Source organism: Vigna unguiculata, chromosome 3, assembly GCF_037176805.1.
Source record: "Vigna unguiculata cultivar grain cowpea cultivar isolate G323 ecotype 2 chromosome 3, ASM3717680v1, whole genome shotgun sequence".
NCBI lineage: Eukaryota > Viridiplantae > Streptophyta > Magnoliopsida > Fabales > Fabaceae > Vigna > Vigna unguiculata.
In genome coordinates, this window is record NC_140794.1 from 5,461,905 (window position 1) to 5,481,353 (window position 19,449).

The 19,449-nt window shown below is 30.8% G+C and overlaps 2 protein-coding genes across 2 annotated transcripts; one reads left to right on the top strand and one right to left on the bottom strand.

The window, feature by feature from the left end:
• Nucleotides 1-2,012: 2,012 nt before the first annotated feature.
• Nucleotides 2,013-5,757, bottom strand: LOC114179280 (WAT1-related protein At5g64700-like). Its single transcript, XM_028065550.2, has 7 exons — nt 5,406-5,757; nt 5,224-5,286; nt 4,909-5,025; nt 3,087-3,336; nt 2,837-2,995; nt 2,575-2,726; nt 2,013-2,443 (listed from the first exon to the last, which is right to left on the bottom strand). The coding sequence occupies exons 1-7, from the start codon at nt 5,576-5,578 to the stop codon at nt 2,332-2,334; spliced, it is 1,026 nt and encodes a 341-aa protein (XP_027921351.2). The 5' UTR covers nt 5,579-5,757; the 3' UTR covers nt 2,013-2,331.
• A 7,977-nt stretch (nt 5,758-13,734) lies between these two features.
• LOC114178506 (putative cyclic nucleotide-gated ion channel 16) lies at nt 13,735-16,483 on the top strand. The gene is made up of 6 exons (XM_028064446.2): nt 13,735-14,221; nt 14,295-14,507; nt 14,619-14,932; nt 15,045-15,156; nt 15,242-15,478; nt 15,609-16,483. Exons 1-6 carry the CDS (start codon nt 13,778-13,780, stop codon nt 16,377-16,379), a joined length of 2,091 nt encoding a protein of 696 aa, XP_027920247.1. The 5' UTR covers nt 13,735-13,777; the 3' UTR covers nt 16,380-16,483.
• Nucleotides 16,484-19,449: the final 2,966 nt, after the last annotated feature.

A 19,449-nucleotide genomic window follows, 5' to 3' on the forward strand; every position in this document is an offset into this window, starting at 1 on the left:
CTTATAACATAACTGTTTGTCAACATAATCAATTATTAGGGACTCAGGGTCAAGTGAGTGTCTAATGATTTCAAAGTGACATTTGACATCCTGGATTCCTCTAACTCACTCAATTATGAGTGTTTAGCGATACCAGAGTTGCACTCGGTGCCCTGGACCACTAGAGCTCACTGATTTGGTTTTTAGGAGTGACACCCAATGGTTGTGTGGTATCGTTCGACATTGTATCAAAGTTTCAACTTCTAATTTGACTCGGATAAATTGTCTAACTTGACCATCTATGAAATTTTTACTCTTTCTTAGTTTAAAATACTTTATTTTGTTCAAAATAACCCTTAGACAGAACAAAATTGACAGTTCTAGTCAAATCAAATAAACTCCATAAACAACAATACCAATATAATTCCAAAAGTAGCAGTTCTAACAATTAAAATCTCAATTCAATTCCTTCGTCATATTCAATACATCAACTTAAAGCAATATAATCATTATAAATAAACTAGTTTTCCTTAGCTCAAATGAAGAGCCCTAGCTAAGTGAGTCCACTCATATCAAAGCTCTTAGGTTTAGTTCTAACTACACAAAAAAGCTCGAATTAATAATCTAAACAAACTCTTATGATCACATAAAATAGTAGAGAATCAATTAGAATTATTTAAAGCCACATGCAATCGTCTCAAAGGTCACATGCGACAAAAACTAGAATAGACTCAAGAAAAGAACAAAAAGAGAACTTACTCTATAACAAAATATGATCTAACATATTTGTTGCTTTTGATGAGAGGTTTAGAATTTTAAAGATAAGGTATAGGAGGTTTAAATAAAAGAAATTTAGAGAGATGAATGATTTTATAAAATGAATCTCGTTTAAATGAAATTCTTTTTATACTTTATAATTTTTAATAATAAAATATACGAATATCAATTATAAAACCCTTTTCTATTCTTAGTCATTTTCGAAAACTACAAAATTTGAGATGCATGAAAAAAGAAAAAGGCATACCTAGGTTATAGTACTAAAATTACCAAAGTTTTTTCTCCAACTAGGACGGACCATTCTATTTCTAATACGTATAAATTTTGTTACATATCAACACTATTATACGAGACAAAAAGTTAAGAAACACACTATATCTATCTTAAATCACTTGTATATATCATATTATTTATTCATGACACTCCACCAAAACGGAAGATAAAAGTTTCTTTTATTATATATTTAAAAAGATATAGATAGACAGATAAATAAATATGCAACAAAATATAATTGCAAAAGAAACAAATAATTGATCACTAATATCTCCATACTCAACTTAGCCTATAATTTTGAAAAAAAACATTGTGAGAAAGAGCTTTGATGAGTAAGTCAAAACAAGTTGGTATTTCATGTTAACATGTATTAACATAATAATGCTTTAACAAACTATCTCTCTCGTAAAAATGACAATTTAATTGAATGTATTTCATCTCTTGTCATGGCTTTTTATCGTTATTCTGCCAAATACTTGAAAACACTGTATTATTTGTTGTATTTTAATGAGATTAGAGAGTTTCTAAGAAGGTACCTTATGGTAGTATATTGCTTATATAATTATCTCAAATTTAGCAATTGGCATAAACAAAACATTAATTTAAAGAATTTCTATAAAACAAAAGACCTTGTCTTAGTATAACGCTCAGATATCTCAATAAATTGTGAATAGGTGATTCTCTATTTAGTTTTGTGATGTTTTTTTTATTGAAAATCAAAGATATACTATATTAGTATTTTAAATATCTTTAATATATTTTAAAATTTTAAAATAAGTGTCAATGTGTTTTCAAAGTACAATAAAAAAATAATGAAAAAATCCAGAAAAAATCCAAATTCGTTGGTGTTCTAAAATTATATATGAATTATTAAGTCTATTTATAGTTAAACATATATTAGATCTAGATAAAGTCAAATATAAGAATCTTCTCATGAATCTTCTATGTAGGAAACAATCACCAAAATTGTCTCATACAAGTTCTTTGGAAACAAGTAACACAAGCTGCTTTATAATTAAAACGTAATAAATATTAACAGAATTTGGGCACTAATTCAAACTATACACAGTTAACATATGCCTTTACAACCATACATTTTTTTTTTCTGACAGATTAACACTACCGAACAATATACTATTCAAGTGTATATGATAACACTCTCTCACATTTTTTTTTCTCAAATACTGCTTCTATGATTCTCATAAAAAAAGTATCGGAAAAAGGTTACTGAAGAAAGTGTTGGTGGTGCTGTAAGTATAGTATATATCACGTGTCATAGAAGTTTGTGATTTGTGAATCACTCTAACTCGATGGTGCCTCCTCCATATCCGAGGAAGCTTTTGGCATTTGCTCTCTGCTCTTTCCCCACAGCACACAGTAAAGTCCAATAACCAAAGCGATGCTTCCTAAAAGGCTTCTCAAACATCAAAACCAACCATACAATTAATTAATTAATAGCTACTTAACAAAGTGCAATTAAAGAAGAAGATTGAAAATTTTAGAACTACTGAAAATAGTTCAGAAGGACGATGATTGATGAATAACCTTCCCAAAGTTATTATTTCGCCCAAGATAAATGTGGAGGAGAAGATGGTCATTATGAGAGACAGTGGTGTTGCCATGGCCAGAAACACTGGTCCTTTCTTCTCTATAACCCATGCTTGTAAGTAATATGTTACACCAGTCACCATAATTCCCTACCACAATAAATTAATTCAAAAATTAGTACTAAATTTGCTAGCTGATAATATTATTGCATACAAAAAACATGTCATGAATTTAATTCTGGTAAGATTTAGAGGATTACGCAGTAAACAACAGCAAGGAGTCTGACATTCCACCCTAATTTCCATTGCTCAATGTTTCTTTCTACTGCCAAGGCAATGCCCAAAGACTGAATCGAACTTAAGAAACACTGAAGAGTTGTGAGGAGCAGCTTTGAAGGGTAGTCTTTTATGACAAAAGTCTGGTCAATTACCAACAAGAACATTGAAGAATGATATGAATAATTATGAAAAGAAGAATATTGAATATGAGGGAAGAAAATTTAAATTTACCTGTAGCACAAGCCACACTCCCCAAAAGGTGCTGGAGAGGAGCATGAGGAAGCAACCCTTTATCCATGAACGAGATGCAACATGACCCAGGTGTTGTTGGTTTTTATGGTACCCTAAAAGGTTATAATGGCTTAAAAGTTCCAAATGAGGACCTTTATAGAAAGCAAGGGTTGCTGCTCCAGTTAAGCATGCCACTACTCCAACCAACTTAGCAACACCAGGGGCACTCTTTACCTTCAAAACTTCTATCCTGAAACAAACCAAACTCTTATCTGTCAGAGATGTTTGGTCAAAGCTCAAACACCTAACAAAGTGGTTCACTCTCAGACACTTTATCATATAGATATATGTGTATAAACGCACGTGCTCATTTATAACATGCACTTTTTCTTTTGTGAAAGTGTCGTTTCCCTTGAAAACAAAAAGACACATATATTGGACAGCTATGCATTGAAGGATACTGTGGCTACAAAACCTGATCACAAATGGACCTTGTTTGTTGCTGCTACTAACTGGTCCAATCTCTGAAAGTTACCCACTTTCATGCAATACATTCCAAAAGCTAAACCATGAAAATAAGTGCAGTTCACTTTCCCAGTTGGAAACGCCTAAGACCTTGTCAGAACAGGTCACAGTAGTATGTTGATGAAAATGAAATAAGAAATAAATAAAAGTGTTTCAGTTAAAAAAAAGAGAGTAGATTTTCTTGTTTCAGTTAACTTTTTGTGAATCCATTGTGTTTTTCCTTTGATATATATGACCTACCAAGCACAACAAAAGTTTTCTCATTGGAATAAGACCAGCAAAACTTCCTATTTCAGAAATGGAAAAGGACCTATATATGCATTCAATGAAAAATGAAGTACAGTTTGAAGGGTCGTCTGTCCTTGAAATTTTGGTCTTCCGACATGAAGATATACCATAAAGAAAGCATATTTTTTATCCGTGCATAACTGCTAACCCCTACCTGTTCCTTCCCTTTAATTTTCATGAAAAGTGACCACATGATAATGCATTTTTTGCTAGGGAAAAAATCTCCTCGGGCTTCTTTCTTTTTAGTAGACAACCCTGATATTTTTAATCAGAGAGAGTACATGTGTTCTCCCTATGTTTGGCATTTTCTAAACTGTTTTTCTGACACATTTAAAAAACATGATTCAAATTCAATGGAATTCTATTCCAGCATTAGGAAAAGTTTAGAAAATATCAAACTCAATTCAATACCTAACAACAAAGAAGGGAAAATGTAAAATAAGAAGTGTGATATGTGATAAGAACAAAGATTTAAAAAGAAAAAATGACTGTTGTTGTGTTTGATATAAAGAGGGGTTCATCTATCATCTATCATCTACCATCATCAATCTTCCGATTATACTTCCTTTTGGCTAAGGGTTATTATAATTTTCTTATCGTCAGTTTTTGGTTATTACAAGGTATATACTTTTCTAGACGGTTAAATACTCACCTGCATACTACAACTACATCTTTTAAAGTTATGCTTTAACTATCTGAACAAGAGAAAAAATAAATAAGAGGTGCTTTTATGTGCTTCAGGTATGTTGTTCATAAAGAACCCGTGAATCTTAATCTCCACCAGTGATCGAATATTATCAGGTCTTTTAGGATTTTGACAGCAAGAAACTCACCCATTTTGATAAATTTCGGTTTTCTGAGAGACTTGAATTGAATGAAATACAAAGTAAATGGTGATATATGATGAGGTAGATCAAACACAAAACAATACTTATTGTTTTGAGCCATAGTTAATCCGAAGCAATACCATAATCACCGAAAACAAGTCACTCCTTGAGTAATATTGTACCTGAACAGCAACGCTAAGAAAAAGGTGATGACTGGGAGACAGTTTGTGATAGAAGCAGCCAAAGTAGCAGAAGTGTAAACAAGGGCAATACCATATATGTCCAAGCTGGCAGTGATCCTGAAATTTATAATCACCGACACTTTTGATCAATTCAAAAAAGAAAATCTCACGTGAATCATATTTCAATTCGATATATAACGTAAAGTTTAAACCTAGCTAGCTTTATATATGTATCAGTACTCTTCAACTTGGATAGGATCTAATCATAATAATAGCATCAATTATTCAATTGAAATATTGAATACTTGGACATACCCCAGAAAAGAAAGAAAAAAGATCTTGCAGAAGGCCAGGAACGACAAAGGGGGTGCAGTTTTCCTGGTTTGAATAACAAAAAATCGCATCAGTAAATTGAGAAAAAGAGATCGAAGTTGGGTACGTAGTTAGAGAGATATATATATATGTTGATGCAATAAGGTGTGTTGTGTTGTGCATACCATTGAAAGAAGAAAGCGAAAGGGATGAGGAATATGGTGGCTGCGGTCTGTCTATAGAAGACAAAGATGAAATTGTTCATGCCATGGTCAAATGCTGCTTTTGAGAGCAGAAACATGGCAGCATAGATGGCTTGTATGAGGATCACAACTAGATAAGGCTTGTTTCCTTTCATGGTGTTTTTTGTTACGATCTGTGACCTAATTTAGGGTCAAAATGGAAGTGATGAGAATGAAGATATGCTTCAGAGTTGAATGACACAGATGTTTGTGCAAGAGTTCCACCTTTTTATGGGCAATTAAGATATTGCTCAAAGTAGTGAGGAGCACACACGCTCCCATTGGCTTTTGTCTTTCTATTATGGGACTTGTGTGGTGAATATCATAACTCTCTTTATATGTCTGGGGACCACCCTTTCTTTCTACTATTACACTGCCAAACTTTCATGCATTTAATTTCCTACTGCACTGCGTACTGCTACACCTTCTAGTATCAACACAATTTAATTACTCTCACATTTCTTTGTTTTTTTCCATTCACGTGCCACTTCTCTTTCCAACTATAGTAACTCTGATTCATTACTTTTTTTCTGTAGTACTAAAAGTGTTAAGAGATGATTTTTAACTCATGTAATTCTTCAGCGTCAATTTTCTTGTTGTCTCTCAGAAGGGCACGAACGGAAAACAAAAGCTGTACTGTGGTCACTTTCTTTGAATTTTCTTGGCTGGATTGGATTGACAAGAGTGAACTTAAGTTTGGACTCACGCTCTTTTTTTCTTTTTCAATTTCTTACCCAAATCAAATGATGATAATCTACACTTTTTTTCTCAACTTTCTTAAAGGGTAATTTACACTTCTTACTCATCAACAGAGACGGTATGAAAAATATCACTGCTATATATGATACAGCAAAATGTTTCGTCATCCAGTTTTATGTTTTAAGAGAATGTTTTTGAGATACGTACACACGAAAAAATAATTATATAAATACAGAGTTGATATTCACAATGGTGAAATTGGTAAAAGTGCAGTCCCAGCAATGGCTACTGTGTGTTGCAATGCAACACAGAGAAGGTTTGCCACAATTTGGATTCCATTGCATGCTGCGTCATCATATAGGAGGCTGATAAAATAAGCTATGATAGGTGGAATATTCACTGTTTTTAAACATTTAATCAATATTTTTTTTTTTCAGATGTTATCTAATATTCTGAGTGTTCACTAATTCCATTATGAATATACATGAACATTTACGATGCTAAATGTAGTGATGCATTCAGTGGTGTTTATATAGGTATTAGTATATTACTCTTGTTTAAATAACATCAGAATTCATCTGTTTCCACTATGAAATATATCTGCATTGATTAAATCAATTATTTTTTTTTTTAATTCTCTGATATCTCGTTTATATTCCTGATCGCAATGATGAATCATGTTAACTAGTGTGCAACTTTAACTTTACAACAGATAGAGTCTCCCTTTATAGACATCTGCATAATGATACATAATTGTTAGTGGTCGTCAATCACTTCTTTAATGATAAATTCAGAAGGAACATGGCTGAAAATTTTACTGTTTACAATCAGTCAATTACAGTGAAAGTGAATCTAAAATCATATGTTTTTCACATACTTGTATGTAAAATCAGTCATATATTGACCTAGGTCTTGCACTAACTTACAAAGTGTGTTTTGTTAGTATTACTTCGTAATTGGGTGAGTAAACTACTTCCTGTAAAACTATTCTTGTTATAGTATGCTTCTTGAACCATAAATATACAAGACTACGAAGATGTACAAAATAATGTAGATAAAGATTAATGCAGTGTGAAATTGGTGTTTAAATATAATGAAATGAAAAATATGATTATAGATGTTAAATTAGATTCTCTAACAAACATTTGCGACATATCAGGTGATTCTGATAACATAGTAAGAAAACCATAAAGTGATTTCACACAACTTAACCACCGGACATAATGATTAAATTAGATGTCGAATCATAAAAATATTGATTAAAACAAAAGCTTTATTTATTTTAGGTCCAATATTTTATGAAAAGCCCCACAAACAAAGACAGTGCTGGGTCGTAGAAAAAGGGAGAAAAAGACAGAGGATATGTAGCTACTTTAGTTGTTGCAAATTGAACCACGAGTGTAAACGAGGTTGCTATTGGGTGTTTTTGACACGTTTGTGAAGTAGCTTTTGGACGGTATAACAAAAGCAAACAGATGGTGATACGTCATAAGTGCCTAGTTGCTTTCCATGCAGATATATAAAATCAATTCATCTCTCACAAAACCTACCATGACACAATTTTAAACCTACAAAAAGTTGCAACAGGACCATTTCTCTTATGTCCAAGCCTATTCCCAAAATTACTTAAATCTATATATCAATCTATGCACAGATTCTAACCATACCCAGATTGGCTACTTTTTCAATCAATGGTGCCTACCATCAATAATGATTCATTCGCTACACTACCGGTACCACTTAATATATATTTAGAGAAAGAAAAAAAAAGGGTTAAATATGTTTTTGGTCCCTCAAGTTTGAGCGAAATTTGGGTTTAGTCCCTCATCAAAACTTTTGACCAATTTAGTCCTTCATCTTCCAAAATGCGTGAATTTAGTTCTTTTAACCAAATTTTGTTAAGTTTATCTGACATTTCAAGCGCATTTCATGATAGTATTTAAATTATTTATACTGTTTGACACATTTTTGCTTCAATGTTAACTTAAATACTATCATGAAATGCGCTCGAAACGTCAGATAAACTTAACAAAATTTGGTTAAAAGGACTAAATTCACGCATTTTGAAAGATGAAGGACTAAATTGGTCAAAAGTTTTGATGAGGGACTAATTCCAAATTTCGCTGAAACTTGAGGGACCAAAAACATATTAAACCCAAAAAAAATGATAGGTTATATAGATTATATATGTAATATGATAAAAATAGAGATAAAAAAAAAGTGTATAACAGATATAGACAAAAATCTATATATAGGTTTATTTTTTTCTCGCACAAATACGTAATAATAATGTTAACCAGTAAAATTTAAGTATAATTCAACCTCACAAAACTGGCTTATAAAATAATATTTGCACATATTTATATATTATAAGTATGTCTTATCTCTAGTTGGTTAGATTTTCAGCACACTCTCCTCATGTCAAGATATATACATCTCAAGGGTGAGATTAGACATTAATGAATGATCCGATAACGATCCTACCACGGGTGGCGGAATAGGTCCAACAAGCAACAAATCTCTCGATTGCGAGTGACACAATAAACCTAACAAATAACAAATTTTACTAGGATAATCTCAAATTCATGACTTTGGTATCATGTTAGATGTGAACTTTAAGTCTAACTTTACCCTACAAAACCTACTTATAAGATGATGTTTGCATTCATTTATATAATATAAAGGCACTTTATCTCTGGTCGATGTGAGATCTCCAACAAATAACAAGGATAAATATTACTTCTACTATTATAACTTGTTACCATCCCCGTTAATGTAAAAGTATTGTAAATGAAGAGAAAAAAAAACTAATTAAAATTATAATAAGTTTAATATGTGATGAAAACTTAGTTCACTATCTTTAACTTTGAGTGAAATCCTTTGAATTTTTTTAATCGATTTTTTCCATCCAAGGGATTCAAAAATACAACAAATTCTATTTTTGGAATCTAAGTCTAAAATCAACTCCAACTAGTAGAAGTTGGTGTTAAAAATTAAGGTACTTGTAATATTGTTTTTCAACTTGAATTACAACTTGTTTACGTAAGATTAAAAGTTATTAATAAGGTTATTACCCTTAAATTTTAAGCAGTTTTGTGGAGAAGATAGGTTTATTTGAAATGAAGAAAAAGACGGAGTTTTTCCTCCCTCAATCAAAAAGAAACAAAACTTGTTTCATGGTATGTCTCTTTCATGGGAAATAAATGATTACAACAATAAAACAAAGCTATTAGGATTCCTGATATGTTCCTTTATACATATCACGCCCGCTTAAAATCGTGGAAAACCTTTGAAACAAAACTTTAGAAACTCAGAGGTTAAAGCCAATTTAGTACTCACCAAACAAGTTGTTAATTATAAGCCATTCGTTCAAGTTCTAATAAAAAGAACAAAGCCACATATAATAAGCACATTGAGCACATGAGCAATGATAGTTGTTAGATGGAAACATAGTTGAGTTCAGAACCCTTTTCTACGAAACAGACATTTCCTTTCATTTCATTATAGGACTTAAACTAGATGGGAATCACAATAACTAGAATAAATATGGTCATTATTAAAAATTCTTTCAACTCAATTAAGCACTTCACACGACAAACTAAGTCCACTAACCTATTGTTTAAGGTAAAGTTTTTGCACTTCATATAGTAAGTAGGTTTTTAGGTTGGATTGCTTCCAAATTATGATTTATGGTATATGCTTTCTCTTTATACCTTTGCAACACTTTATTCACGTGGCTACGAGAATTTGTGTAACACACTCCAAATACTATATAAGAAATATATCTTTCAGTCAATATTAATCTATAGTCATATAGAAAATTAACGTAACCAAAAATTTGATCTATTACATATACTTTATATATTAAAGTAAAAAGAAAAAAGAAAAGTTATTGAAAATATATTTGGGTCTATATTTAAAGATACAGTTGAATAGAATATTAATGATCTACTTTCTAGTAATGGTAATGATCCATGAACATTTTCATTTCTACATTACATCTACATATATATAATACCAGTAATTATATCTTTGTTTTAAAATATAAATAGTTGAAAAGAATTAAATAAAAAAATATTAGATTTTATTAGGTAGAGTAGAATGAATTTTGTTAATATAGAATTTCCTTTTAGAAATAGTGAACTTTATAATGTCTCAATATATAGCTCACCAACCTTAATATTTCTTAAATGTTTATAACAAGAGACCTCTTAAAACAAGAATGAAAGAAAATTTGTTATTATTATGTCATTTCCATTACAACGAAACCAGAGGCGGAGCATGAGAGGAGAGGAGGGCCTAGCCCCCAAATATTTTTGATTTTTTTTCAAAATTATATATCCATTTTTTTAATTTTTAAAAATTTTGAAAATTTTAAAATTATAAATAGTATATTTTAAAAATTGATGATAATTAAATTGTGTCTCTTTATTTCTTTTATAAAATATAATATTTAATGTTAATAAATAATAAAACATAAAATCCAAAATAATAAAAAATAAAAAAAAATATTTAGGTTTAATTAGTCTTTTAGTATCTGTTTTCGTCTAAAAATATCAAATTGTCATTAAATTGAAATTAAAAGAATTGGAAGATTAACTTACATTTTTGGAAACAATAACCAAAAGAGTAATTAAACCAAACATTTATTAAAATATTTTTTATTTTCTTCTGTCATTGCCTTTTAAAAATTTGACAAAATTGTACTCATCTCTCACTATCATATGTTTTTTTTTTAAGAAAAATGAAGTTAGACACATACTCATTATGTTTGTTCTCATTTCTCATATGTTTCCTTCATTTCTCGAAGAAAAAAAAAAAAATGTAACTCTCTCTTGTCTTACTTGATAATGAAATATTACTTTAATAGTTATTAAAATTATTTTTTATCTCATAAGCCTTTTGTATAATTACTTTTTATGATTATAGAAGAAAAAAAATCATGTATTATATGTTTTTTTATAATCGATTTTTAATTGTGACTTGATTATAATATATTTTTCTTCTAATACTTATGTCTCTCAATATTTTATTAGATTATGATAAATTATTTTTTAATATATTTAAAAAAAAAAGCATATCAATGAAGAATAAAATAATTAATTTATTTTGTATAAGTAGTAAAAGGGAAGCTACACGTGAAGATGAAAACAAGTTAAATTATATTTTTTTATAACTTTTAAAGTATTTAAAGCATTATACTAATAATTCAATTTAACGATCCAATTGTTTTATAGAAGAATCATTTTTTAAAGTATTATACTAATGGTCCAATTAAATGATCAAAAAATTATTTTATTCTGGCCCCTCCAAAATTCTTGATCAAGATCCGCCACTGAACGAAACTTGTAACGATTACAACTACAACAAAAAAAATTATGTAAAGTTTGTACTACTTTTGTTAAAATAATTTTACTAAAACAAAAAAAAAAGTTTTAAAGTTATTTTGGACTTTTGACGTATGCTCCAACTCCAATGTCGTATCAGATAACATTTAAATTGACGTCGAAATTAAAATCCAATCCCTTAATGTCAATTGTAGAAAATCTTGACGTTTTTCAACATCCGTTCTTGGAGGTCCCAATGTTCAAATGGCATCAAATGGAGTTAAAAACAACAACTTTCTGATGTTTGTCAATGCAAATATAGACATCAAAAATTGCTATTTTTCTTAATTTGTCTGTATTTACAATTTTCCCATACTTGAAAACATAAAAGGTCCAGAACAGTTAAAAAAATATACCTGCAAAGTTGTGGATTTACAGTTTTAACTAAAATCATTAAATTTTTCTAAACTATTATAATTAACACAACTAAAAGTTTTATCATATTCTACAAAGTTTTTAGAAAATGTTGTAACTCCTAACTCCATTGTTCCAAGAGATATCTTGATCATTCCTATCTGAGTGTCTGGATAATATCATTCGAGGTGAGTGATTCTTGAACTGCTGAAAAAATAATACAACTTCATTATAAATGAATATCATCTTTTAAAGTTTGATATATTTTTATATAATTATGTGAAAGGTATACATGAAACTTCTAAAAATGAAGGTTTTGGTATCAAATTAGTGATATTTTTTAACAAAATTACTGATATAGGTATTAGTGGTGGAACTTTTACAAAAATTGTAGAAGGGCCAAATTATATTTTTTATATATGAATTATTATTTTTAATTAAAAAAAATCATTTCTTCTCATCTTTTACTCTACTCAAAAAAAGCACACATAATAGTAGAATAAAAACAAATATGACAATAATATATATGAAAATGAAACGTAAAGTTTATCATAAATAATAATATATTAGAAAAAGCAAAAACTACCTTTAGTTAAAGTGATGCTCTACGCTTTTTCAATAACTTAAAATCTTCAATAATTGAATCAGAAGTAAAACTTGTTGCAATATCCCTTTCAATATAGATTATCATACTTGTTTATAAAAATTCACCCTCCATCATATTTCTAATATAAATTTGTCACCTCTCACATATTTAAGAAAAGATAAAATTATGAATACCCCAACTTAAATCTCAAAACCAAGACTCAATATTTTAAGAAAATTAACATGTAACTTTCCTTATCTTGAAGTAAATTTCTAATGTTGTTTTTCCCTTACATATCAAAGCTTAAATTAGCTTTATTTATATAAATAAGAGTTCGATCAACAATTAGATCATGGTTTTATGATCTCTAAAAGATAAAAGATATGTCATAGAAAAGTCACGTACAAGAGAAAAACATATTGTTTTGAAAAAAAAAGATAAAAATTTAACATACTAAAAAGAAATTATTTTGGTCTAAAATATTTTTTAACTCTTCAATTTCACTTTGATGCAATTTGATTTTAAAAATGATGAAAGATTGAGAATCAAAAATAAGATAGAAAAAAGATGTGAGAGAGAAATTGAGGTAAAGAAGAGAGAAATCAAATAAAGGGGAACAAAAATTTTAGAAGAGGGGAAATTATGATTTTTAAATATAAAAGAAAATAAACTAAATTAATAAAAAAATAGAATAATATATCAATATATTTTTAAAATAAATATAAAAATAAAATAAAATAAACATGGGGATTTGTTTGTGACTTCCTGTCATTTAAAAGAGAACCGTGTGTATATTTGAAAATATTACTTAAATAGGTAAAGCTGTGTTCACGATTTCAAAATATTAATTAATGAAATTTAGTTCAAAAGGTACGGATTTTAATATATTATATAAAAATTGTTTTGTAAAGATATAATTTTACGTATTTTTTTAATTTTAAACTGTTTTTAACAATATAGTTAATAATTTTATACAATCATATATCATTTATATATTCTTTATTTTGAGATATTTATTAATGATTTATCTAATCAACAAAAATAATGTTTTTTATTTCTTATATGAAAATATTTTTCATTTTGAAATTTAGATAAATGTATTATTATGACGTAATTTAAAAAAAAATAAAAAAAAAAACATAAAACAGGGACCAAGCATGCACATTACGTTGCTATATTCATCGCGGTTCTTTCCTTATATAACAACCCATTTTTTTGGAATCCCCTTCTCTCTGTCTATGTTCCTTGGTTGATGATCTGGTAACGAAAGAAGAGAGGAAAGAGCAACAATGAACACCGATTTCTATCGACTCGCAGTTTCATCGCACTTCAGCAATTTCCCCAAATCTTTCTCTCTGCAGAAGAAAGTGCCATGGTGGTACCAAATCCTAAACCCTCAATCCAAGTTTGTGGCCCAATGGAACCGCACCTTCCTCTACGTCTGCATCGCCGCGCTCTTCCTCGATCCTCTCTACTTCTATTTCCCCATCACCGGAGACAAGGCCTGCATGCAGACCGACCTCGTCCTCGGAGTCTTCGTCACCTTCTCCCGCACCATCGCCGACCTCTTCTTCCTCTTCCACATGGTCCTCAAGTTCCGCACCGCCTACATCGCTCCCACCTCTCGCGTTTATGGCCGCAAGGAACTCGTCACAGATCCTCGTGACATCGCCTCACGCTACCTCAAACATGATTTCATCGTCGATCTCCTCGCAACCCTTCCTCTTCCTCAGGTATTTCTTTTCTTTTCACTTATATGTCATTTTATGGTATTTGATATAATTTGTTTCTTGTACGCAATTCCAGATAGTGGTCTGGTTCGTGATTCCGGCGGTGAAAGATTCCACGGTTGCTCATGTAAACCACACCTTGTCCTTAATTGTGCTCCTTCAGTTCATTCCTAGGTTGTTTCAGATTTTTCCTTTGCAACGGAGAATCTTGAAGACCAGTGGACTTATCGCCAAAACTGCCTTGGCAGGAGCCTTGTACAATCTTGGTTCCTACATGCTCGCCAGCCATGTAACTATTCATACCCACTCTGCTACATTTCTTGTTGTCGAATTTCGTTGAGAAATGCAGGAGTAACAAATAGATAAATGTTATTACTTTGAAATGTTGTGGTGAATGCAGGTTTTGGGAGCTACGTGGTATGTAGCTTCAATTCAGAGGCAGTACGAGTGTTGGATAATAACATGCAAACATGAGATGAACAGAACACACTCCCCATCTTGTACTCCTTCGTTTCTGGACTGTGCTACCCTCGACCACCGGGAAAGGCAAGCTTGGTTCAAACGCACCAGAGTTCTCAGTAATTGCGACGTCCTCAATAACAAAAACGAGTTTCAGTTTGGACTTTTTGCTGATGCTTTCACCGATCACGTTTCCTCCTCAAGATTCATCCAAAAATACTTTTACTGCCTCTGGTGGGGTTTGAAGAATCTAAGGTGCATTCATCTTCCATTAAGTTCACTTACTCTTTCCGTATTTGATGTTCAATATAATTTTGGTTTGAGATTGAAGACTTCATTACGGTTCTCTAGTTCGTTGTGTGTGCAGTTCATACGGACAAAACCTTCAGACTAGCACTTACAGTGGTGAAACATTGTTTTCAAGTTTCATATGCATTGCAGGTCTAATCTTGTTCGCGCATCTCATTGGTAACATGCAAGTAAAAATATTACAAACCCTATCGAAACTCAATATATTTCATTATTTTCACTTTGGGTTGATTTTTCACTTTTTTGAAAAAAAAGAATTATCTGCAATCTACAACTGCAAGAATTGAAGAGTGGAGACTTAGACAAAAAGATACAGAAGAGTGGATGAATCACCGGCAGCTTCCACCAGAACTGCAGCAACGTGTTCGAAGGTTTGTTCAATATAAATGGTTGGCCACCAGAGGAGTAGACGAAGAAGCCATTTTGTGTGCTTTGCCTTTGGATCTTCGCCGCCAGATTCAGAGGCATCTCTGTCTCGACATTGTTCGTCGGGTAAGTAAGCATCTTCTTATCACTACAAAACAAAACAACGTGTGTGTGTGTGTGTGTTTATGAATAAAACATTTTTGTTTCAAATGGAATTTTTGGTGAAACATGTCGTGGTGGTGTCGAATTGATTCAGGTTCCATTTTTCGGACAAATGGATGACCAGCTTCTGGATGCAATATGCGAGAGGTTGGTGTCGTCGCTGAACACGAAAGACTCATACATCGTGCGAGAAGGCGATCCAGTGAGGGAGATGCTCTTCATCATCAGAGGGCAGGTGGAGAGTTCCACCACCGACGGTGGCAGAGTAGGGTTCTATAACTCCATCACCCTCCGACCGGGGGACTTCTGCGGCGAGGAGTTGCTGACGTGGGCCCTCATGCCCTCCTCCAACCTCAACCTCCCCTCCTCCACGCGCACCGTGAAGTCCATCACCGAAGTGGAGGCTTTTGCGCTCCGCGCTGAGGACCTGAAGTTCGTGGCGAACCAGTTCAAGCGGCTCCACAGCAAGAAGCTGCAGCACGCCTTCCGGTACTATTCCCACCATTGGAGGGCATGGGGGGCACACTTCATCCAGGCTGCGTGGCGGCGACACCGCAAGAGGAAGCTGGCAATGGAGCTGCTGGGGAAGGAGAGCCTGTACTACTCGAATGTGGTGGAGATAGTAGAGGAGGAGGAGGGTGTTGATGGTGATGGTGGTGATGGAGGTGGTGCGGGTGAGAGTTCGAGTGGTCCCAGTGTGGGTTTTCAGAATCTTGGGGCTACCGTTTTGGCTTCTAAGTTCGCTGCGAACACCAGAAAAGGAAAGATTAAGAAGGTCAAAATTAATCTTCCTGATTCTGATAGTTTGAAGATGCCCAAGATGTTCAAGCCTACGGAACCCGATTTCTCAACTTTCCATGATTAACTCAGAGTGTATATATACATGCATGAGTCAAAGATTCAATTTTTCTTGACAATGATATTATCAATTCCATTTGTTTACTTTCATAGATGGTATATGATTCTCTCTCCCCATAACTAGCTTATTTAGATTATTTATTAATGTATTATTATCTTTTTATTTTAAAAAATTAATTATCCATACTAAATTACATGAATAAAAGGCAAAAAGATGTAATTAATAATATAATTTTCCTTTTCTTTTGTATATATCTGGTGGAACACAATTAATCATCCTCATGCTATAGTTTGATGATGCCCAATACGGAACCCATTTCTTGACTTTTCATGATTAACCGAGACTATACGTATATTTGGAGAGAATTATTTTGACACCAACTTTTTGTAAATACGGACATTGTGATTCATAATAAAATACAAATTAAATGGTTGAATAAAAATCTTATAAAATGTTATTAGGAGGGTTAGTTTGGTTGAATCGCATAATGATCGATTTACGGGTATTTAGAGATTCAAAGAATTGACTTAATAAGAAAATTCATGCTCATTCTACTCCAATTTGAATAAATTTGTGGGTTGACTTTGACATTATAATGGAGAGGAATTGAGTGATTAAGTACATGAGAGTGAAATGTAATTCCAACAATATCAATCAATTTCATTTTTAATCTTTCCATCCTATAATAAACTTCCAAAGTGTTTTCAATTGTTTATTCATCTTAATTTCTCGCACATAACACAAAATTATGGACATTCTTTAGTCTATATTAGTTACTAGTTGTATAGTTGCTTAGTATTGCATAAGTTTCTTGGAAAAAGATATCGAGTTTTATTGATTACTACTTGTACGACTTGATACACTTGTCAAATGATTAACTTTTAAAAAGTCTAAGTGGCTCAATAGACTAAAATACTCAGTCCACCTGCACCTTTTTTCTTGTAGACTAACAGGTTAGTCCACATGGTTAGCCTTATATTATCGTCTCTAAATATGTTTAACCTCTTTATTCATCCAATTATTATTGAGATGTTTTTTTTTTTTTTTTGTGTGTGGTTTGTTTACAATATATATTTGTTGTTTTCACTTTTGAGATTCTAAATAGCCATCACCACCTCTTGTAATTCACCTTTGAAATATATACAAAGTTGAACTTGTGAGAAAACTTGCAAAAGGAATTTCTTACTTTGGATTGTGAAAGGGATTTCTGGAGGCAATTGATGACTCTATGTTGAATTTATTAAGAAGAATTTCTCTTCATCTTCAAGTGACACTCATCTAATTCAAGTTATTCTTCAAGTAGGTTGATGTCAAAATAAAAATAATAAATCAAATTCTTTCTTTATGTATAAAAAAAAATGTTAGTATATAAATATATATTGTAACAAAAAATAATTAATTAATTTTTATCTTTTTGTAAAAGAATCATCTTTTTTTGTAGAATGGAAATAAAAGAGTTTTAAAATAAATGGAGAATAAATAAAAATTTATTAAAAAAATGTAAATAGAAAATTAAATAATTCATTCTTCATTGTTTTTTTCTTAATTATCTATTTTATCCACTCACTTCCAATAATTAATTCTCTTATTAGTAAGTTGAGTGCAATAAATCTTAGAGGTTATATCAAGGGGAAAAAAAATTAATCTTAGAATTGTTAGTAAGAGTCATTCCTTCTTTGATCTACGGTAAATGATATTCATTATTTGAGTTAATAATAGTTTAGTTGATGAAAGTTATCAACAAAAAGAATATTAATTATATCCATGGTTGTTTGATAGGGAATAATGCACATTAAATATTTATGAATGAAAAAGGGTATAAGAAAATTGAAAGAGGGAGTAATTGGGTGTTATGGAGCGATACTCATCATCATTCAGAAAAACGTAACAAGTGGATAGAATAATACTCGATGTAGTTTTTTTATCGGCAAAAATAAATATTTATAAATATAATAAAACACTTGGGCTACTTCACGCCATATACATAAATAAAAACACAAATATTTATGCAATTTAACAACTCATAATACGTTTAATTTGCGTCTTTTACTTGCTTGTTCATAATTTTCTTTCATTCATTTTCAACACTTGATTTATTTTTCTACATTTAACTTTCATATTTTTGCATTTAATATTTCTTTTAATATATTAAGTTTCATTTCTTCAATTTATACCTTACTTTTAACAAAAATACTTTTATTGAAGTTTTACTTTTTCAAAGTGAAGAAAAGAGTAACCTCTTCTTTAGAAGTTTATTTTATTGGATATCTTCTAAATATAATGTTGTGAAATTCTATTCTGTTATGACAGTGAAAAATGATTTAATAACTAATATATCTATAAAATTTTGACGTTGTTTTATTAAATTTGATTTAGTAAAATGTTGAAATTAATATATAGTTGCATGTTTATACTTTATATATAGGAATATATTATATTTAGAATCGAAATTATTTTAGATTGTCATTGTAAATATAAATAAAAAGAATATACGTGTACGAATATTTGTTTTATTTTACTGTATATTAAAAGTTTATATGAACGTTTTTACATTTAAAATTCATTTTCATCTAAAAGACTTCAACGGAAACACTATCCTAGTAATACTATTAAAGAAATAATATTTGAATAAATGTTAATATGTATAAACAGACTTGATTATTTGTGAATTATGTATATTTTATGTGGTCTGTGAGAAAATGAGTGTAGGAAACCAAAAAGGCACACGTGTTGAATATGCAAATTACACGTGTAACATGGAAAGTGGGCTGTGGATAATTTTATCTTAATGTAAAATCTTTTTGAACACACAGTCACCATTATTTGTTTTTGAACAAAAAAAAATAGAGATGGTACCCATTGTGGTCCAAAAGACCAAAACTTAATCTTTCCGACCAAATAAAAAAAAAAACTATTTTGATAGCCTCTATTGTTCTTTGCATCCATTTAATAACAATGAATGATAAGAAAATATTAAATTAAACAATTTAATCAATATATATATATATATATATATATATATATATAATTGGTGAATAAAAACAATTGTGAAATGGAAATAAAAGTTTCCAGTGGA